This window comes from Bubalus kerabau, chromosome 5 (genome assembly GCF_029407905.1).
Source record: "Bubalus kerabau isolate K-KA32 ecotype Philippines breed swamp buffalo chromosome 5, PCC_UOA_SB_1v2, whole genome shotgun sequence".
Taxonomy (NCBI): domain Eukaryota; kingdom Metazoa; phylum Chordata; class Mammalia; order Artiodactyla; family Bovidae; genus Bubalus; species Bubalus kerabau.
In genome coordinates this window covers 78,223,396-78,246,428 of record NC_073628.1, presented here as the reverse complement: position 1 = coordinate 78,246,428, position 23,033 = coordinate 78,223,396, and the positions used below count along the sequence as shown (strand labels likewise).

The following is a 23,033-nucleotide window of genomic DNA, read 5'->3' as shown; positions in this document are numbered from 1 at the left end:
AAGCCCCCTGGGTCACCCCTTAGTTCTGTTCAGTTCAGTCGCTCAGTCGTGTCCTGCTTCTTGCAACCCCATGGACTGCAGCACACCAGGCTTCCCTGTCCCATCACCAGCTCCCAGAGCTTGCTAAAACTCATATCCAGCAAGTTGGTGATGCCATCCAAGCATCCTCTGTCATTCCCTTCTCCTCCTGCCTTCAACCTTTCCCAGCATCAGGGTCTTTTCCAATGAGTCAGTTCTTCGAATCAGGTGGCCAAAGGATTGGAGCTTCAGCTTCAGCATCAGTCCTTCCTAACTGGGGCCCCAAGGGAGGCTCTTTGTGGGCCCAGAAGGAAGCCGGAAGGGAACGGCAGCTCCCCGCAAGCTCACCTGGTAATTCTTGTCCAAGGAAGGGAAAATTTCATTTGATGCTCTTGCCTTCATGTTCTTTTCAAACTGAACCAGCCTGAAAGCGTCCGTTTTCAAGAAGCTGGTGAACCACTGAGCAGCCTCATCGCCACAGTCCCTGCCCTGGATGTCAAGACCAAACACCCTGGAAAGGTCACAGGGGGTTACGTTCGTACCTCAACACACTGAGTGGTGGGGTCAAGGTGGAAGAGCTGGGCTGCTGGGATCTGACTATCTTGGGAAACCAGTGAGTGGTCCGTGGGCCAAAACTGGGCAGAAGCAGAGCGGGAGGGAGCAGGGAAGAACCCGTCAGATGCTCACAACTCATGCAGTTACAAGCTGAAATACCGATTTTGTTTCAAGAGGCTGGGCTGGAGCCTGATGCTCTGCATTCCTAACAAGCTTCAGGATGCCTAGGCTGCTGGTCCACAGACCACACTTTGAGTCACAAGGATTTAGGATGCTTCAGAAAGGGAGAGGGACCATGGTGTGGTAGAGACGCCCTGAACTTGGAGTCTGGTAGACCTGGTTCAAACTGGAACTCTGCCCTTTCTAATCTTATGACTTTTAGCAAATCATTAAACTCCTCTGACCTTCTGTCTCAGTTACAAATTGGAAATAATAATATGTTACCTGCTTCACAAGGTGGACACAGGTTCCACCAGATAATGAAGTGGTCTTCAAGAATTTTTTGCTTGAGCGGCCTCAAAAGATAAAAGCTATATACCTCCCCCCTCTAAAAAAAGCTATGTACCCCTCACAGAATTGCAAGTTGACATGTAAACGTTTCTTCTTTTTTTTTTAACTGAAATATAGTTGATTGACAATATTGTGTTAGTTTCAGATATAAATGATTGAGTTATATATATACTTTTTCAGGTTATTTTCCACTACAAGTTATACAAAATATTGAATATAGTTCCCTGTTTTATGGGCTTCCCAAGTAGCCATAAAGAATCCGCCTGCCAATGCAGGGATTCAATCCCTGGGTAAGGAAAATCTCATGGAGGAGGCAATGGCAACCCAGTTCAGTCTTGTCACCTGGATAAGCCCATAGACACAGAGAAGCCTGACGGGCTACAGTCCAGGGGGTCACAAAGAGTCAGACATGACTGAGCAGGCATGCACTCTGTGTATCCCTGTTTTATACAGCAAATCCTTGTTGCTTATCTATTTTATGTACTGTAGTTCATATCTGTTCATCTCAGGCTCTTAATTCTTCCCTCTTTCCTTCACTTTCCCCTTGGGAAACAATAAGTTTGTTTTCTATTTCTGTGTTTCTGTTCCTGTTTTGTATATAGATTCATTTGTATTATATGTTAGATTTCACATATATGTGATAGCATATAATATTTGTCTTCCTCTGTCTGCAGTTCATGGGGTCACAAAGAGTCGGACACAACTGAGCGACTGAACTGTCTGACTTACTTTACTTAGTATGATTTTCTCTAGGTACATCTGTATTTTTTATAAGTTTAATTTATTATGAAAGATTAAATTTCCGTTGAATTGTAAATATTAACATTTAAAGTAAAATTATATCATAATTTATATGCCATATCTTAATATTATAAATACATATAAATTATATTAAAATAAAATAAAATTATGCTTTTAAAAGCATGCAATGGAATTCAAATGCCAGGGAAGTTTGATAGCTATTTTTAAAAACTATTTTTAATAATACATGATTAAGTCCTGGGTGTTCATTGGAAGGACTGATGTTGAAGCTGAAACTCTAATACTTTGGCCACCTGATGGGAAGAGCTGATTCATTTGAAAAGACCCTGATGCTGGGAAAGATTGAGGGCAGGAGGAGAAGGGGACGACAGAGGATGAGATGGTTGGATGGCATCTCCAACTCAATGGACATGGGTTTGGGTGAACTCCGGGAGTTGGTGATGGACAGGGAGGCCTGGCGTGCTGTGGTTCAGGGGGTCGCAGAGTCGGACATGACTGAGCAACTGAACTGAACTGAACTGAAGGACTTCTTTTCTGGCCCACATTTTAAAAATTATTTTCAAATTTTTTCCCAGTCTAGGACTCCCCCAGTGGTCCAGTGGTTAAGATGCCATGCTTCTGCTGTAGGAGGCATGGGTTCCAACCCCGGTTGAGAGAGTTTCACATGCCACCTGGGGCAGCCAAAGGGAAAAAAAAATGTTTTCCTAGTTTTCTTGAAACATAATTGGCATACAGCACTGCATAAGTTCAGGGTATAGAGCATAACGACTTGACTTACATGTATTGTGAAATGATTACAAGTTTAGTTAGCAGTCCTCATCTCATATTTTTTTAAGGTCCTTTTTTCTTATGATGAGAACTCTTAGGATTCACTGTCTTCACAGATGGAATGAAAGAAGTCGATTTATAATAATTCCACTCATCCTTTGAATCCTTCTGTGATCTTTGGCATTTAGTAATCATTCATTAAAAGTGTTTTTAATAATTTATCAGCAACAATTTGACAAGATGGGCCTTCATTTTAGTGTAGGACAAAGACTTTGAATCACCATCTTGTGCAATGACTTTACTCCCATCATTAGAAAGATTCTCCTTTAGTATTCTTTTATTGTCTGGGCCCCACAGGTTTTTCCCTCCCAGGGCTGTGCTCTCTACCAAGATAAGGGATGGGCAAGCCTTTCCTCTGTGCCAAGGAGAGGTGGAGAAGAGAATTTGCCCCCTGCAGGTAATATCACAGCTGGAGAGAGAACCTATAAGATTCAAGGATCTGGAAACTGACTCCCTTAAAGGGATCCGAGCCCTCAGGTACCATGGGAGGTGTCTGCTTCCTTGTAAGTGCCTCCTCCAGTCTGAAGGCCCCTGGGGTGATGGATGTGAGGGAATCCGAGGTGGACCATGAGATGCTCCCCGAGGCCCACAGACCTTGTCTGATGGCTAGACTCACCCCACCTACTGTCAAATCTCCATGCAGTTCTTCTGAAGTTTCTTGGACCTTTGCCTTCTCTCTAAACCCTCTTCTTGGAGCCACTGTTCGGACTCTGACTAACCCCTGCTCCAACCCCATGGTCCTCTCATGGTCCTCTCCCTCACTGCCTTCAGCCTTTCCCCTAAAACTCTCCTCCACCAGTCTACTACTCCGTACAGATCTGCTCCCCGGGCTGAGTATTTCCTTCAACCCCCTTCAGGACAGCCCTCCTGCATAAGTGCACACACTTCCACCCACTCCGGTGAGCCTAGTGCGGGCTCTTTGAGAAGCAGAGAGCACCCAGCAGGGCAGGGGAAGACTGATTATCCAGTGCCCCTGAAAGTTACCCCCAACTGATCCTTCCTCCCTCCCCTCCCTGCTGCAGACTCTACCTTTCTGTCATCCCACCTCCTGCAATTCTCTCCGAATTTTATGAAAAGTTCACTTTCTTCCATATTTCTAAATGAAATGTTCTATCATCACCACCCCACAGAAAAGAACTGCATCTCCCTGAGTAAGCATAACAGAACTACATTAGTTAGTAATCTAATTTAGTTCAGGGTTGAAGGAAAACAAGTCTGAATATTCATCGGAAGGACTGATGCTGAAGCTGAAGCCCCAATACTTTGGTCACTTGATGCAAAGAGCCAATTCGTTAGAAAAGACTCTGATGCTGGGAAAGGTTGAAGGCAGGAGGAAAAGGGGACAACAGAGGATGAGATGGTTGGATGGCATCCCTGACTCAATGGACATGAGTTTGAGCAAACTCTGGGAGGTAGTGAAAGACAAGGAAGCCTGGCATGCTGCAGTCCCTGGGGTCACAAAGAGTTGGACATGACTGAGCGACTGAACAACAACAAGGTTAGTGATCTACTAATTCATAAAGCAAAATAACTCACTAAAAATATTTGAGAAGACATAAAAGCTTGAATGGAGTTTTACAAAGAAAATCTAGGCAGTTTTACTGGAAAGTTTCACCAATGATAAAGGATAAAAACTATCAAATGTAAATAGAAAAAAATTTTAATTATCGTCACTTAAAACAGGACAAAGAGATCAGATGTCTAGGACTCAATCTAACAAGACATGTACAATTCTATTATAGAGAAAATTATGAAATTTTGTTAAAGAAATAAAATGACACAACTAAGGGAGAAAAGATAACACAATCATGGATAGAGAGGCTATGGACAATAAAGATGATAACTATGTGAGACATCATTTATTTAAGGGCCTGCTATGAATCAGGCACTCTTAAAATAAATAAATAAATTCATTTCAATTTTCTCTAAATGGAGCCTCAAATTCAATGCAATTCCAATCAAAATCCCAAAAGGATTTTACATAGAATTTGACAAGTTGATTCTAAAATTTGTAGGAAGAAATTCCCTGGCAGTCCAGAGGTTGGGACTCTGCACTTCTACTACAGTGGGAATGGGTTCAATCCCTGTTTGGAGAACCAAGATCCTGCCTTCCACACAATGAGGCCAAAAAAATAAAATAAAAACAATAACAATGTCCATTGATTAAAAAATAAAAGTGTGAAGTCCAAGGATAGTCAAAACACTTGGAAGATAAAATAATGAGACTCATCTTACTCGATATCAAGATATAAAGTTAAAGAAATTAAGACAGTGACGGATAGGATCAGGAATGGATACAGAATCCAGTGCAAAGGAGAGAGAGCTCAGAAAATAACTGACACTTCCTAAAGAAGCAAGTGGCTCAGTGGTAAAGAAGCAGGAGATGCAGATTCAATCCCTGGGTAGGGAAGATCCCCTGGACATGGAAATAGCAACCCACTCCAGTATTCTTGCCTGGAAAATCCCATGGACAAAGGAGCCTGGCGGGCTGCAGTCCATGGGGTTGCAAGAGTCAGGCATTACTTTTGCAATAGCAAAAGATCTTAAGATGCCACAATGCAGGTGGCATTATAGATCACTGGGAAACAAACGATTGTTCAATAAAATACTGGAACACTTGATAACTGTATAAGAAAATCAAATTGAATTTCTACCTCAAATCACCATCAAAAATCAACAATAAAAAAATAAATAAATAAACTTTAGATGCAAAAACATAAGTAAGAAAGGCAAAACTTCAATAGTTTTAGAAAAAGAATAGTAGGAGAATTTTTTATAACTTTGGAATAGAGTATATTTCTTAAGACACATAAAAAAGGGCTAATTCCCCCTCAAAAGGTTAATTACTTTGAATATCATAAAATTTTAAATGTCTATTTTTCAGAAGATACCATAAAAAAGATTTAAAAAATCACAAAGCAGGATTTTGCATCTCTTATAATTGACCAAAGATTTGTACAGATCCAACCTAAAGAACTCCCCATCAATAGGGAAAACTTGGGCATGAAACATAAAAAATAATTTCATAGACAAAAAGAACACAAGGAACCAACAACTATAAAGAAAAAATATTTAGCCTCCAGATTTTAATGGAATGCCTAGAAATGCAAATTAAAACTACAAAGAGATACCACCTAATTCATTTTAAAGATACTTGCAGAATTAAAAATATAAGAAAAGCCAGATGATGAGGACTGGTAACAAATCTAATTGATGAGGACATGAGGCAATGAACCCTTACTCTGGTGAGGTATAAATTGGTACAATTTTGGGAACCGATTAGGTATTTCCTTATCAAAATTAACATGCAGATACCCAATGACTCAGTAATTCTACTCCTAAGCTCATGCTCTAAAGAATTAAAGATATGTACAAAAACGTTCTTAGGACATTTTTCATATTAGAAAAAAAACTGCAAAATGACATGAGTTAATGGAGAAGAGCATAAAGAGGTTATAGCAAAGTCATACAGTGGAAACTACACAGCAGTGAAAAAACTCAACTATAGCTTCCAGCCACAAGCCACAGATGAATCTTATAACATTGAAAAGAACAGGCAGCTACAGAAGAATACATATTGTGTAATGACATTTTATAAACTTGAAGCAAAACTTAACCATATATTATCTAGGAGCACATCCATATATAAAAAGGAGAGTAGCAGGAACCAGGAGAAAAAGAAATTCGGGACCCTGGTTTCTCTGAGGGGCAGGACATCATGAAGGTACTTGAAATAAATCCATTCATGTTGTGTTTCCTAAGTTGGGTATGGTGCTACAGGTGTTTGTTTCAGTATTATGTTTTATAACTTACATATACTTTATGTGGGGCTTCCCTGATAGCTCAGTTGGTAAAGAATCTGCCTGCAAGGCAGGAAGGAGACCCTGGTTCCATTTCTGGGTTGGGAAGATCCGCTGGAGAAGGGTTAGGTTACCCACTCCAGTATTCTTGGGCTTCCCTTGTGGCTCAGCTGGTAAAGAATCCACCTGCAATGCTGGAGACCTGGGTTCAAATCCCTGGGTTGGGAAGATCCCCTGGAGAAGGGAAAGGCTACCCACTCCAGTATTCAGGCCTGAAGAATTCCACGGACTGTGTAGTCCATGGGGTCACAAAGAGTCGGACATGACTGAGCGACTTTCATTTCCATACTTTATGTAGATTCCTCACATATCAAATATTTAATTATATGATATTGTCAGTGGTCAATATATCTCATAATGGAATGAAACCCAGCTGGAGAAATTTCTTCTTCAAAGCAAACTATTACTTTAGTTATAAAGAAAAAAAAAAAAAAAAACTTCTGTTGGACTGTCCAGGTTTTAAGTCATTTCTTTCTCACACCTGAAAATACATTTGGACTTTTTAGACATCAATCGTTCATAAATCATGATAATTAAGAAGCCCTACTGCTCTACAATCACTCTCAAAAAATAAAATAACACCACATAAGGTGAATAGGGAAAGCTGGTTAAAGAAACTAACAATGAAAGTTAATCAAATCCATGACACTGCATCCCCATCCCTATGGTTCTGTTAAGGAATCTCCTTTACTTTTTCTGAGCTTGGTCTCCTCATTTGTAAAGCGTACTGATATCTGCCTCATAAACTTACTGAGATAATTAACTGAAATACTGTAGTCAATGAATGACTGCTTCAGGCTTTCAAAACTCTAGAACCTGGAGTGATGGGTTTCAGTTCAGACACTTTGCTAATAAAAGCACACCATGAGGGTACAGGGAGCATTCCAAGACTCTCCAATTTCCACATGCTGAGAATTCTCAGGTGGTTACAAAGGGAGCACCCATGACAAGTGTCTAAGCCTCTAGGACGCCCTGCTAGCACAGGATAAGACCTTGAAAAGTCATGCAACTGGATGGCCCTGCAAGGGTCCCACAGACTGAAAGGAAGCCCAGGCTTGAGGTGCATGTCTGGCCAGAGGTCAAATCTCATACCTCCTGATGCCTTAGTCTCAATCTCAGACCTCAGGGGCCACAAGAGTCAGCAGGAAAAGCCTCAGCATCCATATCATTCAACCCAGAGATACAGGCGGGAACATCTCCACTAATGAATGCCCTTGTCTGCCTGGCAATTCTGAATAGAAGTCCCTGCTACTTGAACAAAAGGAGACAAACCCTAAAGACTGGCCCTCTGTATCCTCTCTATATTCGTATTACTTTTTCTATTTTTGATGCTTTGATATCTTGGGACTTGGTGACGCTGAAGGAACTCCCCCTTCCAGGGCTAACTAATTCAGAGAGATAGTGAAACACTGGGCTTTCATATGCAAACCAGCCAATCCAAAGTCCTCACTCCAACCACCTCCCCTGTGGCATTTTACACTCTGGCCACCTTCCCTGGCTCTAATCACCAGTGTCAGATACCAGACAACCAAGGACAGCCCCTGTGCCCCAGGGCCAATTTTCCCAGAGCCTGCAGAAACCAGAATAAGGAGTCTTGCAGTTTCCTCTGCCCTCTCTGCCTCCTGGCAGACCCCGGTATTTCCCCATGTGGTCCTACATGGCATGGGCCTCTGGTTTCTAGGCATGTGTGAATATAAAAAAAAAACATCATGACAGTCATTTCTGTGTCTGCATGTCTTGCCATATCTGATGAAAGCAAATCTAAATATCCTTAATGCAGTATTCTATTTCACTGTGTGATCTATTTCTATTTCACAAGTGTGATCAAGCACTCACACTTGACCACTGGCTTGATCCCAAAATAGACTAGACTTCTCTTAAATATTTCCTTTACCAGTCTCATCATCTACTGTACAAAGTGTAGCAAAGTGGAGCACAGGGAAGAGCCTAAATGGAAATGAGTCTTGGCCCAGGTCCCCGGAGCCCCAGAGCAGAGCACCTGCAGTCATGGAGCTTGTTTGAAGAATGCAGTTTGGTCGGCAAAACCAGCTGGTCCATGCCTGGAGCCCTGAGGATCAGGCAATCGTCCTCATAGGTGATGGAGACCAGCACAAGCTGAGGTTCCTGCCGGCCAGTCACCATGTGTCCATCTTCCTTTATCACCAGCCAAAACCTGCCAAGAAACAAACAAGGGCACACTCAGAAAAGCCTTTGCCACCCACTCCAAAGCTCCCCTCTAGCTTTCTATTTCATCAAAACCCTCCCTCTAGGGGACTTCCCTGGTGGTCCAGAGGCTGAGACTTCAAGCTCCTAATGCAAAAGACCTGGGTTCGATCCCTAGTCAGGGAACTAGATCCCACACGCCGCAACTAAGAGTTTGCATGCAGCAACTAAAGATCCCAGGTGCCACAACTAAGACTCGGAGCAACCAAATAAACATTAAAAAAAGAAGAAAAAACTACCTCTGCCCCTACTCAGGACCCAGCAATTTCTAGACAATATCCAAGGCTAGCCAAATTCTTTTGGTCCAAGAGATGGTGCTACCCCCGGCCCCAAAAGGAGTTTATTTGGTACAAAGAACCCGGGGAAAGAGCATCTGGCCAATGTATGAAAATCCCCAGTCCCCAAAATCCTGGTGAGGCTGGTGTAGGGACCTCCTCTGCTGCTAGGGCTCATACATTGCTCACTTTGGGACTGTGTTTTGGTCAGAGACTTCCCTGGTTAAAGCAAAAGGTCTTCCAGGTCTTTCTGCTGTGGAACAAGAGGGGACTGACTAAATGACTACTGGTCCAGGTGGACTGAAGCTCTAGACAAAGGTCTTAAATGTGTGTGACTCCAACGGATGCAAACCAGCCTCTGCTGGGTTTGACTTGCTGGGACATGTGGACCTTGATCTGGAAACCTGTAAACAGCCTTTCTTCTTCATGCACACGTTAAAACTTATATAACGTTATAAAAAACCAATGCCATGTCTGTATGTGTGTACTCAGTCACTCGGTTGTGTCCAATTCTTTGAGACCCCATGGACCATTTTTAAAAAGAAAGAAAATGTGGTATATCTATATGGCAGAATATTATTTAGCCATAAAAAGAAGGAATTCTGCAATTTTTAGACAACATGGATGAAACTTGAGGGTATTAACAGTAAGTGAAGTAAGTCAGACAGAGAAAGATAAATACTGTATAATCTCCCTTGTAAATGAAATCTAATAAGCTGGGAATTGCTGGAAACAGAAAGTAGGGCACTTCCCTGGTGGTCCAGTGGCTAAGACTCCACGTTCCCCATGCGAGGGGCCCAGGTCTGCTCACTGGTGGCAGAACCGGATCCCACATGCAGCAACCAAGACCTGGTGCAGCCAAATAAGTAAATATTTTACAAAGAAAGTAATGGAGAGGAGACTGGTGGCTGCCGTGGGGTGGGAGTGGGGGAAATATGTGACCACCTTCAGGCGGTCAAAGGGTACAAACTTCGAGCTCCAAGGGGGGAAAAATATCTGTAATGTACATTATGACATCTCTAGTTAATAATACTGTATTTACACTTGAAAATTGTTAAGAGAGAAAAATCTCAAATGCTCTCACGATAACAACAGCGACACAATGGAAATTACGTGCGGTGAAGGATGTGCTCATTAGCCTTATTACGGAAATCATTTCACAATATATGTGTGTATCTAATCATCACGTTGTACACCTGAAACTTACTCAATATTATATTTGAGTTATCTCAGTAAAGCTGGAGAAAAAAAAAAAAAGACTTACGCAATTCATGTGTTAGATAAGAACTCATCTTCTGGACAGTCCCCACCCCCCCACCCCACCCCCCGTTTGGCTCAGCTTTCACACTCTGTGTATCACAGCCAGGGAGAGAGTGGGGTGCAGAGTGAGCTGAAGAATGGAATGTTAGGCTGGGTATGCTCTTATCTATAGTAATGCATATACTGACATTTTGGGTTATAACACACGTATGAGTTGATTCCTCAGTGTGCCGCCCCTAGGGAAAATGAGTTTCAACGTCACTGTTTCAGATAAAACAAGAGCAGTGGGTGAGGAACTCTGCAGACTCGGATGAGTGAACCACCACTGAAAGCTGACGCCTCCCACATGTGAGCAGGATAAAAAAGACAGCCCCTGCTGGAATGAGGGAGACATTTCAAAATACGCCTGGAGCCAGCTGGAATGGTAAGATAACCTGGTGAGCCAGGTCTCTGCCCTCTCTGACTCTGGCAGGGAGTCTTCTCTCTGGAACCTCCCCTTCAGACAACCCATCCCTGTTCAAGTGCTGGATAACTTGCCTCCAAGCCGGCAGACACGGTCTGGGTCCTGAGCCCAGCTCCCTGGCCTTCGTGCCAGTGCGAGGGTACAGCGGTGGCAGTGGCGGTGGTGACGGAGCAAAGGCATTTTGGGAACTGCTGTGGCTCCTCTCCCGGGAGCTAAGGATGCTGGGCAGTGCTAGGTCCCTGACCCTCTGAGGGGGCCTCCTTGTTTTTTTCCCCAGGCATCTTTGGCTTTCAGGGTTCCCTAGCCCATTCACCTGCGGGGTGAGAGTGGGTTCTGCGACCCAGGGCTTTTCTGCCTACCTTGTCACAGCCCTGTGATGCTGGGAAAGACTGAGGGCAGGAGGAGAAGGGGGCGACAGAGGCTGAAATGATTGGATGGCATCAATGACTCAATGGACATGAGTCTGAGCAAATTCCAGGGGATGGTGAAAGACAGGGAAGCCTGGCGTGCTACAGTCCGTGGGGTTGCAAAGAGTTGGGCACCATTTAGCAGCTGAACAACAACAATTCCCTCAGGGCTGGGCTGTATTCCTTATTTCCAGCTTCATCCTTGGGCACAGATTCCTGGGTGGCCCTGCTCTGATGAACCCCACCAAAGCCTGCACCTGAACTTCCAACATGGCTCATCCTGCTCTGAAACGAGCCTCCCTCTGAGAGCCCCACATGACCAGGCTTATCCAGACAGGAGTCACACACTCCCACGGACCATTATTTCTAAAAATCAGCCCTTCCCTGGGCCAAGTCTTCTGACCTCCCATCTTTCTCCCCACTTGAAACCCTGCACTCTGGTTCTCAAGCCTCACCCCCAGCTTATTGTATAATCACCTGGGTGTTAATCGCTGGGAGGGGGCAGAAGTGGTGGCTGGAAGTTCTGTGCTAACCTGCAATGGTTGGGGCAAGAGGCAACTTGCAAGCAGCCTGACCCTGGGACAAGACAACAGGTGGGGGGTGGCGGGGGGGAGGGCTGTATGCAAAGTGCCATCGGCAACACACACCAGCCACCCCTATCACCCTGTAACTGGAGGGATGCTATTTTTCACCTCTTGCACACAAATAATGACCTCTGCTCTGCCAGACGAGAAAGAAAGGATCTGTCCGCAGTATGGATTTGATCATGACCCACTTTTCCTCACCTGCAACACTGAAAGCCAGCACCTTTGTTTTACACAGAAAACACGAGTGTGTGGCATGAAGAGCATTGCAGAGCCCAGAACTAAGTCTCCAAAGGAACAGCGATGCCCTGAACAACCTACAGCAGTGTTCAGGGAGCAGAGCGCCAGACAGATGAAAAGTGTCATTTCTAAACGAACAGACTGGCCTGGAAAGTGGGAAGGACTGAGCCAGCAAAGGGAGGAAACCAGGAGCCCCACCACAGAGAGCTGGAGGGTAAAGGAAGGAGGGAAGGACACTTGGGATAATGAACTTAGGGGACTCAGGTCTCCAAGAGGGAATAGTCTGTGCGGAAGAAATGAAGGGCTGGCTTCATAAAGGGCTGGGGTGGATTTATCAATGGGTGAGACATACGGCCAAGGAGGACAGCCCAGAATCTGTGCCAAACAGCCAGAGTCAGCATTTTTCTGGATAGTCTTGAAACCAGCTCAAAGCTCAGGGTGCTCAGGCCCAGCGTTCACAGACACGTCAAAGGCTTTGACTAGAACAGCTCTAGAACTTGAAGTCCCAGAGCACTTAGAGAGGAAGCGCTCAGTGTCTGAGAACAGTTCCAAAGACACGGGTTCAAAATGGAAATAAATCAAGGTGGCTTTTTCCTGCCTTCTAGACTCTTCGTAATTTCATGATGGAAATCTCAAGTTGGGAGAATAACAGCATTATAGCAGATATCTTTCCAGTTTGTTTTCCAGTTTCAGTTATCGCTTAATAAATAAAATATAGATTAGACAGGGACTTGGAGATTATCAAATTCAACCTCTTTAGCCAATGAAAAACAGGCTCAGAAGAGGTTAAATGACTTCTCTGGAGGTCTCCTGAGACTTGCTGTGATCCTTGCCCTTGTAAATTACATACTGGCTTCACAGCAAGGGCATGAGTGCTGCCCTCAGAGATATCAGTTCAAATCCCTTCAGCATATAGTGGTCTTGTTGTAGGAGATAGATGGGCTCCAGGTTAGATAGTTACAACTGGTCTCCTGTTTGCATTTCACAGGGGCCCAAAGAAGTGGGCTTCAGGCTGGATACTTACAACTGTTAGCATTTTCTGAGACAAGAGATAGGTGGGCTCCTCCTCACTAAAAGGGCTGCCTACACCCTATCTCTCCACATTGCTAATAAACTTCGTATCAGCATTTACAATTTCTGCCTCTGTGATAAATGTGTTTTTCACTGGGGGCAAAGATTCAGGGGAAAAATAGCTTCTAGCCTCTAGCCCTTGCTGGCCTGGTGGCTAAAATTCCTGATTCTCATCCAGGCTATCCAGGTTCAATTCCTGGGCTGGGAATTAAGATCTCACTTCACTGCCACCTCACCGAGATCACTGTGATCTCAGGTCAGATACTCATCCTTTCTGATACCATTTCCTTATTTGCAAAGTGGACACAATATCTAGCCCACAAGATTGCTATGAAGTTTAAATTATATTATCTGTTGAAAGGTCTTAGTTCAGTGTCTGCTGAGTATCAACCACTGAATAAAAGTATTCCATCGCTTTTCCCTGCCTCACCCCAGTCTCCACACCACACTATCCCATCTCAAGCATATATTGTTCAAAACAAGGGAACGCTCATACAGTTCCATCTATTTTCGGACGTCCACGTAGGCAGAAAATATTCTTTTTCCATGGAAGCCAGAATCACAGCAAAGTGGTGGCAACATGCAGTGGGAAACAATAGTTCTTCCTGATGAAAAGCGGACACAGAGGCAAGCACTGACTCTCTGTGAAATAGCATCAGTGCTTCACGTGAAGAAGAAGGGTGCAGATGTGCAGCATGAGAATGTATGTCTTCACTCTGGCTCAAGTCTTCCCAGCAATCAGGAGGCTTTTCTAAACCGTCACACTTTAATCAGCTCAGATTCTTCTTAATGGTCCCAGAGAAAACCCTCTAATGATAGCATCAGAATCACCTAGGGAGACTTTAACACCTGAGAAATGGAGTATTTGCTGCCGTATCAGCAAATAAGGATGTCAACAGGCATGCTAAGTCACTTCAATCCTGTCCGACTCTTTGTGACCCTATGGACTGTAGCGCACCAGGCTCCTCTGTCCATGGGATTCTCCAGCCAAGAATATTGGAGTAGGTTGTCTGCCCTTTTCTAGGGGATCTTCCCAACCCAGGAATGAAACCCGTATCTCTTACATCCCCTGTATTGGCAGGCGGGTTCTTTATCAGTCAGCAGCAATTTCAGCCCGCCATTGTGAGCTGGTGAGCCCTGAGGGAACTCAGGAAGAATACCTGCCATGCAGGAACTCCCTTTGTGAGCCCTCAGGAACTCAGGGTGTGAAAATAGGATGCTGGCCCCAGATAGTCAGTCAGTCAGTTCAGTCGCTCAGTCATGTCCGACTCTTTGCGACCCCACGATTCGCAGCACGCCAGGCCTCCCTGTCCATCACCAACTCCCGGAGTTCACTCAGACTCACGTCCATCGAGTCAGTGATGCCATCCAGCAATCTCATCCTCTGTCATCCCCTTCTCCTCCTGCCCTCAATCCCTCCGAACATCAGAGTCTTTTCCAATGAGTCAACTCTTCGCATGAGGTGGCCAAAGTACTGGAGTTTCAGCTTTAGCATCATTCCCTCCAAAGAAATCCCAGGGCTGATCTCCTTCAGAATGGACTGGTTGGATCTCCTTGCAGTCCAAGGGACTCTCAAGAGTCTTCTCCAACACCACAGTTCAAAAGCATCAATTCTTCAGCGCTCAGCCTTCTTCACAGTCCAACTCTCACATCCATACATGACCACAGGAAAAACCATAGCCTTGACTAGATGGACCTTTGTTGGCAAAGTAATGTCTCTGCTTTTGAATATGCTATCTAGGTTGGTCATAACTTTCCTTCCAAGGAGTAAGCGTCTTTTGATTTCATTTCTACAGTCACCATCTGCAGTGATTTTGGAGCCCAAAAAATAAAGCGTGACACTGTTTCCACTGTTTCCCCATCTATTTGCCATGAAGTGATGGGACCGGATGCCATGATCTTCGTTTTCTGAATGTTGAGCTTTAAGCCAACTTTTTCACTCTCCACTTTCACTTTCATCAAGAGGCTCTTTAGTTCCTCTTCACTTTCTGCCATAAGGGTGGTGTCATCTGCATATCTGAGGTTATTGATATTTCTCCTGGCAATCTTGATTCCAGCTTGTGTTTCTTCCAGCCCAGCATTTCTCATGATGTACTCTGCATAGAAGTTAACTAAGCAGGGTGACAATATACAGTCTTGATGTATTCCTTTTCCTATTTGGAACCAGTCTGTTGTTCCATGTTCAGTTCTAACTGTTGCTTCCTGACCTGAATACAGATTTATCAAGAGGCAGGTCAGGTGGTCTGGTATTCCCATCTCTTTCAGAATTTTTCCACAGTTGATTGTGATCCACACAGTCAAAGGCTTTGGCATAGTCAATAAAGCAGAAATAGATGTTTTTCTGGAACTCTCTTGCTTTTTCCATGATCCAGCGGATGTTGGCAAGATCTCTGGTTCCTCTGCCTTTTCTAAAACCAGCTTAAACATCAGGAAGTTCACAGTTCACGTATTGCTGAAGCCTGGCTTGAAGAATTTTGAGCATTACTTTACTAGCATGTGAGATGAGTGCAATTGTGCGGTAGTTTGAGCATTCTTTGGCATGGCTTTTCTTTGGGATTGGAATGAAAACTGACCTTTTCCAGTCCTGTGGTCACTTCTGAGTTTTCCAAATTTTCTGGCATATTGAGTGCAGCACTTTCACAGCATCATCTTTCAGGATTTGAAATAGCTCAACTGGAATTCCATCACCTCCACTAGCTTTGTTCATAGTGATGCTTTCTAAGGCCCACTTGACTTCACATTCCAGGATGTCTGGCTCTAGATGAGTGATTACACCATTGTGATTATCTGGGTCCTTGCCGGGAGCCAGCACAGGAGTCCCCACCCATGACAAGGTCATGTGGGAGAGTTCTGGTGGGCAAGGCAAGCCAGAACTCGAGGGCTGCCCCTCTGGGCCTGCCTGAGCGTCTACCCCAAAATCAGAATCTGTCTGTTTTACTTTCACCAACTCCTCTGACATTCACGGGGGCTATCCCTGATCACTTTTGTCTGTAAGAAAATTAATTTAGAGCTCTAGTTAATAATTCTCCTGGACACAATAGGAGTGTTTCAATTCAAACCCCTCTGATGACTTTCTAGCTTGCCTGACAGGTTTGTTCAGATTCACAGCCTCCCAACCACAAGAGGCACGGGAAGCTTAAGATATTCTAACAATGCAGAGCTCCTCCGAGAGTTAAAATTGTTAGAATAGAACTAGGAGAGGATTTCTTTGTTGAGCTAATGCTTGATGCCAAGTTTCCATATCCCTTACCTACCGTGTCCCTGGGAGTGTATTGATTAATATAGTTGGTGTATAGAAATGTAAGTAGTAGCTTTAATGTTTGTAACCTTGGACCCTTGAGTTAATTCTTTTCTTGTTATAACCCATCACACTTTTGCCCTATAGGAATGCAACTTTATCTAATGCTTTCGGAGGGTGGCGCCTGACTTTAGAATAATCACCTTTAGAGAAAAATAAGCTTTCTGAAGAAGGGGTCATAAAATGTTAACAGGCCTCCTGGCCTGAAGATGATGTAAATCACCTAAAACTTTTGCATATGATAAGTTTGCAGAAAGAAAGCCTGGCTTCGATAAGGATCAAGGACTGCTGACCTTGCATGACTCTACTCCTTCCCCCATTATCCTCTATGCACAACTTAAGGTATAAAAACTACTTTGGAAAATAAAGTGCAGGCCTTGCTCACCAAAGCTTGGTCTCCCCATGTCGTTCTTTCTCTTTCCTTTTCCTTTTCAGGCTGATCCCCTGGAGCGCAGGGGCTCTCTGCGTTCACTTTCCTGCCTGGGCTTCTAAGACCCACTCGAGAAGGTGCCTAGGGTGGGGCACCTTCCACGATTTGAGAGGGCGCCTGTGGCCTACATGAACAGAGCAAGTCCCGTGCTGGGGCTTTATTGGCTTTCTGTGTAAGCCAAGGAATATCAGCCTCTTTTCTCTCCTCTATTTTCTTAACTGCAAAATTCTTTCCTTATCTCTATCTCTTTATCTATCCTTTGAATCGCCGACGCCATCCTCCCGAGGGAATCCCTGGATCCAACTGGGGCAGCACCCCAGTAGGTCGTGAAGATCTTTTTTGTACAGTTCTTCTATGTATTCTTGCCACCTCTTCTTAATATCTTCTGCTTCTGTTAGGTCCATACTATTTCTGTCCTTTATCGAGCCCATCTCTGCATGAAATGTTCCTTTGGTATCTCTGATTTTCTTGAAGAGATCTCTAGTCTTTCCCATTCTGTTGTTTTCCTCTATTTCTTTGCATTGATCGTTGAAGAAGGCTTTCTTATCTCTCCTTGCTATTCTTTGGAACTCTGTATTCAGATATTTATATCTTTCCTTTTCTCCTTTGCTTTTCTCTTCTCTTCTTTTCACAGCTATTTGTAAGGCCTCCCCAGACAGCCATTTTGCTTTTTTGCATTTCTTTTCCATGGGGATGGTCTTGATCCCTGTCTCCTGTACAATGTCACGAACCTCATTCCATAGTTCATCAGGCACTCTATCTAACAGCTCTAGGCCCTTAAATCTATTTCTCACTTCCACTGTATAATCATAAGGGATTTGATTTAGGTCATACCTGAATGGTCTAGTGGTTTTCCCTACTTTCTTCAATTTAAGTCTGAATTTGGCAATAAGGAGTTCATGGTCTGAGCCACAGTCAGCTCCTGGTCTTGTTTTTGCTGACTGTATAGAGCTTCTCCATCTTTGGCTGCAAAGAATATAATCAATCCGATTTCGGTGTTATCCATCTGGTGATGTCCATGTATAGAGTCGTCTCTTGTGTTGTTGGAAGAGGGTGTTTGCTATGACCAGTGCATTTTCTTGGCAAAACTCTATTAGTCTTTGCCCTGCTTCATTCCTTATTCCAAGGCCAAATTTGCCTGTTACTCCAGGTGTTTCTTGACTTCCTGCTTTTGCATTCCAGTCCCCTATAATGAAAAGGACATCTTTTTTGGGTGTTAGTTCTAAAAGGTCTTGTAGGTCTTTTTAGAACCGTTCAACTTCAGCTTCTTCAGCATTACTGGTTGGGGCATAGACTTGGATTACTGTGATATTGAATGGTTTGCCTTGGAAACGAACATTCTGTTGTTTTTGAGATTTCATCCAAGTACTCCGTTTCAGACTCTTTTGTTGACCATGATGGCTACTCCATTTCTTCTGAGGGATTCCTGTCCGCAGTAGTAGATATAATGGTCATCTGAGTTAAATTCAACCATTCCAGTCCATTTGAGTTTGCTGATTCCTAGAATGTCGACATTCACTCTTGCCATCTCTTATTTGACCACTTCCAATTTGCCTTGATTCATGGACCTGACATTCCAGGTTCCTATGCAATATTGCTCTTTACAGCATCGGACCTTGCTTCTATCACCAGTCACATCCACAGCTGGGTATTGTTTTTGCTTTGGCTCCGTTCCTTCATTCTTTCTGGAGTTATTTCTCCACTGATCTCCAGTAGCATATTGGGCACCTACTGACCTGGGGAGTTCCTCTTCCAGTATCCTATCATTTTGCCTTTTCATACTGTTCATAGGATAGGTGTGGTGCATATCAGAGGAATGATTTCAGTGAGCTCAGACTCTTGCATCTTCCCATAATAGAAAAGTGCTAAATTCTTTAACTTGGGATATCTAGTTTTTTTAAATTTACAAAAAACTTTTGACAATCAGACTGACTACCTGCCCTTTGTTGCAAAACTCCTATATAATCTGGCTCCTCTCTTCTGCCTCTTCAGACCAGTTCTCTCAAGGTCACTTGAGATGCTATCTCCCAGGTTTGAAGTCCTAAAAATTCCCGCCAAATAGAACTCAACTTAGAACTCAACACAGTTCTCAACTTGTAGGTTGTGACTATGTTTTAAGTCGACACACCCCACACGAGCTTGTTTCACTCCTATCCCATAGGCCTGGGCAGTCTTAAAAAAACTTTCCAGGGACTTCCCTGGTGGTACAGTGGATAGGAATCTACCTGCCAATGCAGGGGCCAAGGGTTCGTTCCATCTTCGTCCAGGAAGATTCCACAGGGTGCGGAGCCACGGAAGTCCATGTGCCACAACTGCTGGGTCTGCACACCCAGAGCCTGTGCTCCTCAAGAGAAGACACCGCAATGGGAACCCTTCATACAGCAAGGAAGAGCAGGCCCGCTCACCATAACTAGAGAAAGCGTGTACAGGAATGAAGAGCCAGCACAACCAAAAATAAATAACTCTCCAGGATTAGAAATCTGGGGTGAATGGGATGGAAAATCCCCTGTGAGCTTCATACAACACTTTCCCAAAACAACCTAAAGTTTTTCCATGCCATGGGAGCCCACATTTCTTTAAAGGAAGAGCAATCTTCAGTGAAGAGAATACACGTGTCCCAGGAGTGAACTCAGGACAGCAGACATCCTCCACTAGAAGGCTCCCGCAATGACCAATTTGCAAACCTCCCTCCTCTAGACACAGGACCACAGCTAATCCATCCCAGCCAGACAGCAAAGCATCTTCATCCTAAGGAAGCAAAAAAGGAGGTTCCGTTCTTCCTTGATCACTCTTTCTAGGGTCTGGAATCCTGCCCTGAGTCAACTACCAATCGGCACATGCCAGGGGTCTGGCCATCTACCTCTACAAGGATTAAACCATGTGTTGCTGCAACTGCTGACCTTCAACACCCCCTGAAAGGAGTTCAGGGTGGAGAGCAGAAATGAAGCACTGTGTGCTCCAGGAAAAACTGAGAAGACAGGTCCTCAGATGGTTAGACATTATCAGGAGCCAATTTTGTGAGCCCAATTTTTGTATCTCCTCATATTTGGAAAAGCACTAAAATCCTTGAAGGTGATGACTGTTCCTCATGACTAGCAAAGCTTCACAAGACTAGTAGAAATCTTCTGGAAAAATATGTGCTTGATTGCATGTATACCCCCTTCCCCAAATCACATGCATACTGACCTTTCCCCCTGCCTCTTTGGAACAGTTTCTCAGAGCTATCTGAGGGTCTGGCTCCTGGGCGGCAGTCCTCATTTGGCCCCTAGTAAAACTTAACACTCACGTTGTGCCTTTTTTTTTTTTTTTAAGTTGACACCTGCCAAGATGGCCTTCCCCTTATGCAGCTGCACCATTCTGTGTCCACGAGTATGTCTGTGGGCTCACCTCTGGGGGTAGAAAAATGACATGGCACCTTTTCTGAGGGAGGAGGATGAAATTCTGATGTGTCAAGTCCTATGTAGGTAAGGACTTTACCTAAAGTTCTTCACTGAGGACCACTCTGCCTCTGGGGGAGGGGACACGGTCCACCTGCTATCTCCTCTCCCCAACAGAAGACTGCCCTTTGCTCATTACGTATTATAGCAGGTCAGGGCCCCAACCTCCAGCATGTCTCAGGAACCTTCCCCGGGGATTGGAAATGGTGAGGGGCTAGCCCCGGCAAGGCCAAAGCCAGTGTGCTTGAACAAGACTTGGTTTCAGCATTGCTCCTGTCTACCCACTAGTGCCAAGAACATTTTTCTACTATTGCGTTCATACGAAGAATCAGAAAATTTAGACCAGCAGCCTTGGAGATAAGCAATCAGACCCCATGTTTTTATAGAGCCTCTCCTCCAGGGAAGGGCAGAGACTTTGTAAGCAAGCAGGACCCTGTGGGGCTTTCCCAGGACAGTCCCTCCCCCATCTCTGCTTTAGGTCCTCTCTGAAGTACTTTGTTATTGTTCAGTGGCTAAGTCCAGACTCTTTGCAAACCCACGGACTACAGCACGCCTAGATAACAGTATTTGATACATATTTCCCGGGCTGTTTTATAGATATGAAACCCCTCACCAAATGGAAGATGTTAACGACTAGATGACCATGAGTACACAGCTCCAAGCCTCCTGGAGCCTAAGGAATGAAAACATTAACTTGTGACACCCCCATGTTACTTCATTGTGAGCCAGTCAAGAGAATTGTGCAGATCTTATTTCTGACCCTGCGATACCCCCTCACCTGGCTTTAAAAATGCTTTGTCAAGGGACTTCCCTGGTGGTTCAGTGGCTGGGACTCTGCGATCCCAGTGCAGGGCCGGGGTTTGATCTCTGGTCAGGGAGCTGGATCCCATGTGCTGCAACTAGTATCTCACAGGTCACAAGCAGAGATCCCAGCGCAGACCAACAAATAAAGATTTTTAAAAAGCTTTGTCAAAACCTTGCCAGGAGAGGTTTCAGAGAGGCCTGCGACACCAGTCTGCTTGCATGGTCCTGCAATAAATATTTCTCCACTCCAAACTCCAGCCTTGTGGGTTGTTTGGCCTCACTGAGCCCTCCAGGCACAAAAACTTGCAGCTAACAGCTTGCCTCCACTACCTTTCCAAATCTGAACCAGACACGAACTTGATCTTTCTATCTACAAGATCAGAGTCAGCCCAGGAAACCCAAGCAGCAAACCTCTATTCTCCTTTCTTGGGACAAGCCCCAGCTCCCCCAACCCACCCCCTCCCTGGCAGGTCCCACGCTGTCCTCGCGCCCGGCGCCCGGCGCTACCTGTCCCGCAGGTGGCCGCTGCGCAGCCCCAGGGCCGTGCACTCGGCCGCGTCCACCGACACCCCTTTGCAGGACTTGATCGGGTAGATCCACAGCTCGCTCACCGTGCCCACCTGCTGCAGCCGCCGGCGCCGACCGGGCCGCGGGCGGCGCCAAGCGACGGCCCCCAGCGCCACTGCGGCCAGTCCCAGGGCGGCCACCCCCAGCCAGCGGGGCCCGGGCGGCGCGGGGAGGCCCAAGCGGGCCAGAGCCGAGGAGCCGGCGGCGCCCATGACCCAGCGATCGCGGGCGCGGGCGGGGGCCTGAGCGCACACGGGGCAGTGTCTGGAGTGAGGAGGGCGGCCGGGGCCCTCAGGGCTCCAAGCGAGAGGGCGGAGCCAGGGTTGGTCCAGTCAGGCGCCCTGGCACCCCTTCCGCGCGGCGCGCCGAGGAGGCGGGACTGGCTGTGCGCAAGGAGGGGAGGCCTAACTGAGGCGCCGAAGATCCAGCAGTAACCGAGGGACGTAAGACAGAGAGCGGGCCGGGATGTTCAGACGCCCCTGGGGGAGGCAGGGATCGGGAAACCGAAGCCGTAGGCCTGGCTGCCCACTCTCTCTCTGAACGGTCACTTTCGCTTTATTGCTCTCTTCCTGGTGGCCTGAGACGCAACCCTTCACCCGCCCACACTCCACCCGCTCTCCACTGCCTCTTGGCTTCCTGCACGGCCCACTTAACTGCGTGTTTGGAGCCCAGCGAAAGGGCTCGACCAGAGAAAGCCGACGTCGAAGGGACCATTTTAAACGTTTAGCAGCTCCTACTGGCTAATGGCTCTGATAACTGCAGAACTTTGGGCCCATAACCCGCTCCGTGGAAACGTCTATGCTGTGGATAAACTCCACCATGGCTTCTTGCTGCATAAGGCTAAGCCCTGAGGATGACCCCAGCCTCTCATTCAAATGCCTACCTGAGAAAACTCACTGTTGCCAGGAGGTTTCAGTGTTTTGTTCCTGCCAACATCCGAGGACTGGCCCCTCGATCCTCACCTCCCTTCCTTGTTACAGACCTTTGCTCTTGGCCTCCTTAATCAATAGAAACCAGTAAGAAGCAGAGGGAAGGCAAGAAATTCAGGCAGGCTATGTTGAAACTTGAGCTCCAGCACCAGGAAGCAAAAACAAGTAACAGATTCCCTTGCTTGCTCCCTGAGAGGGTGAGGGTGCGGGGTAGGGGGTTGCTGATTCCTTATGTGGGGTGAGGGCAGGGGTGGATCTAGGGGTAGGGCTGGAGGGGTAGCTTAAGTGGGTTGCCCACCCCCTTGGTGGTCCTAGGTACAGGGTGCATGAGCAGTGCAAAAGCGGGGTGCAAAAGCAGACCCCTTCTTTTGCTGGGTTTGGGGTCTTTTTGTATCTTCTTGTTCATAATTTTCCCCCACTGCACATGCACACAGCTATTTTTAGTCCCTTGTAGTTTCTTTGTATTTTGTTACTGCAGGAGACCTTTGTCCAGGTGCAAGCATTGCAGCAAA

At 45.6% G+C, this 23,033-nt stretch overlaps 1 protein-coding gene across 2 annotated transcripts in view; it reads right to left on the bottom strand.

Moving 5' to 3' along the window:
• The window catches only part of MTARC2 (mitochondrial amidoxime reducing component 2), a 43,825-nt gene extending 21,924 nt beyond the window's left edge, over positions 1–21,901 (bottom strand). The window contains exons 1-3 of one of the 2 annotated variants that reach the window (XM_055581932.1): positions 21,533–21,901; positions 8,533–8,706; positions 367–529 (exon numbers count right to left, since the gene is read on the bottom strand). In XM_055581932.1, the coding sequence (XP_055437907.1) occupies positions 367–529; positions 8,533–8,706; positions 21,533–21,804 (609 nt within the window). In that variant the 5' untranslated portion in view covers positions 21,805–21,901. The remainder of the gene's footprint in view (positions 1–366; positions 530–8,532; positions 8,707–21,532) is intronic. The other variant, XM_055581931.1, reaches the window with a different exon arrangement.
• Positions 21,902–23,033: the final 1,132 nt, after the last annotated feature.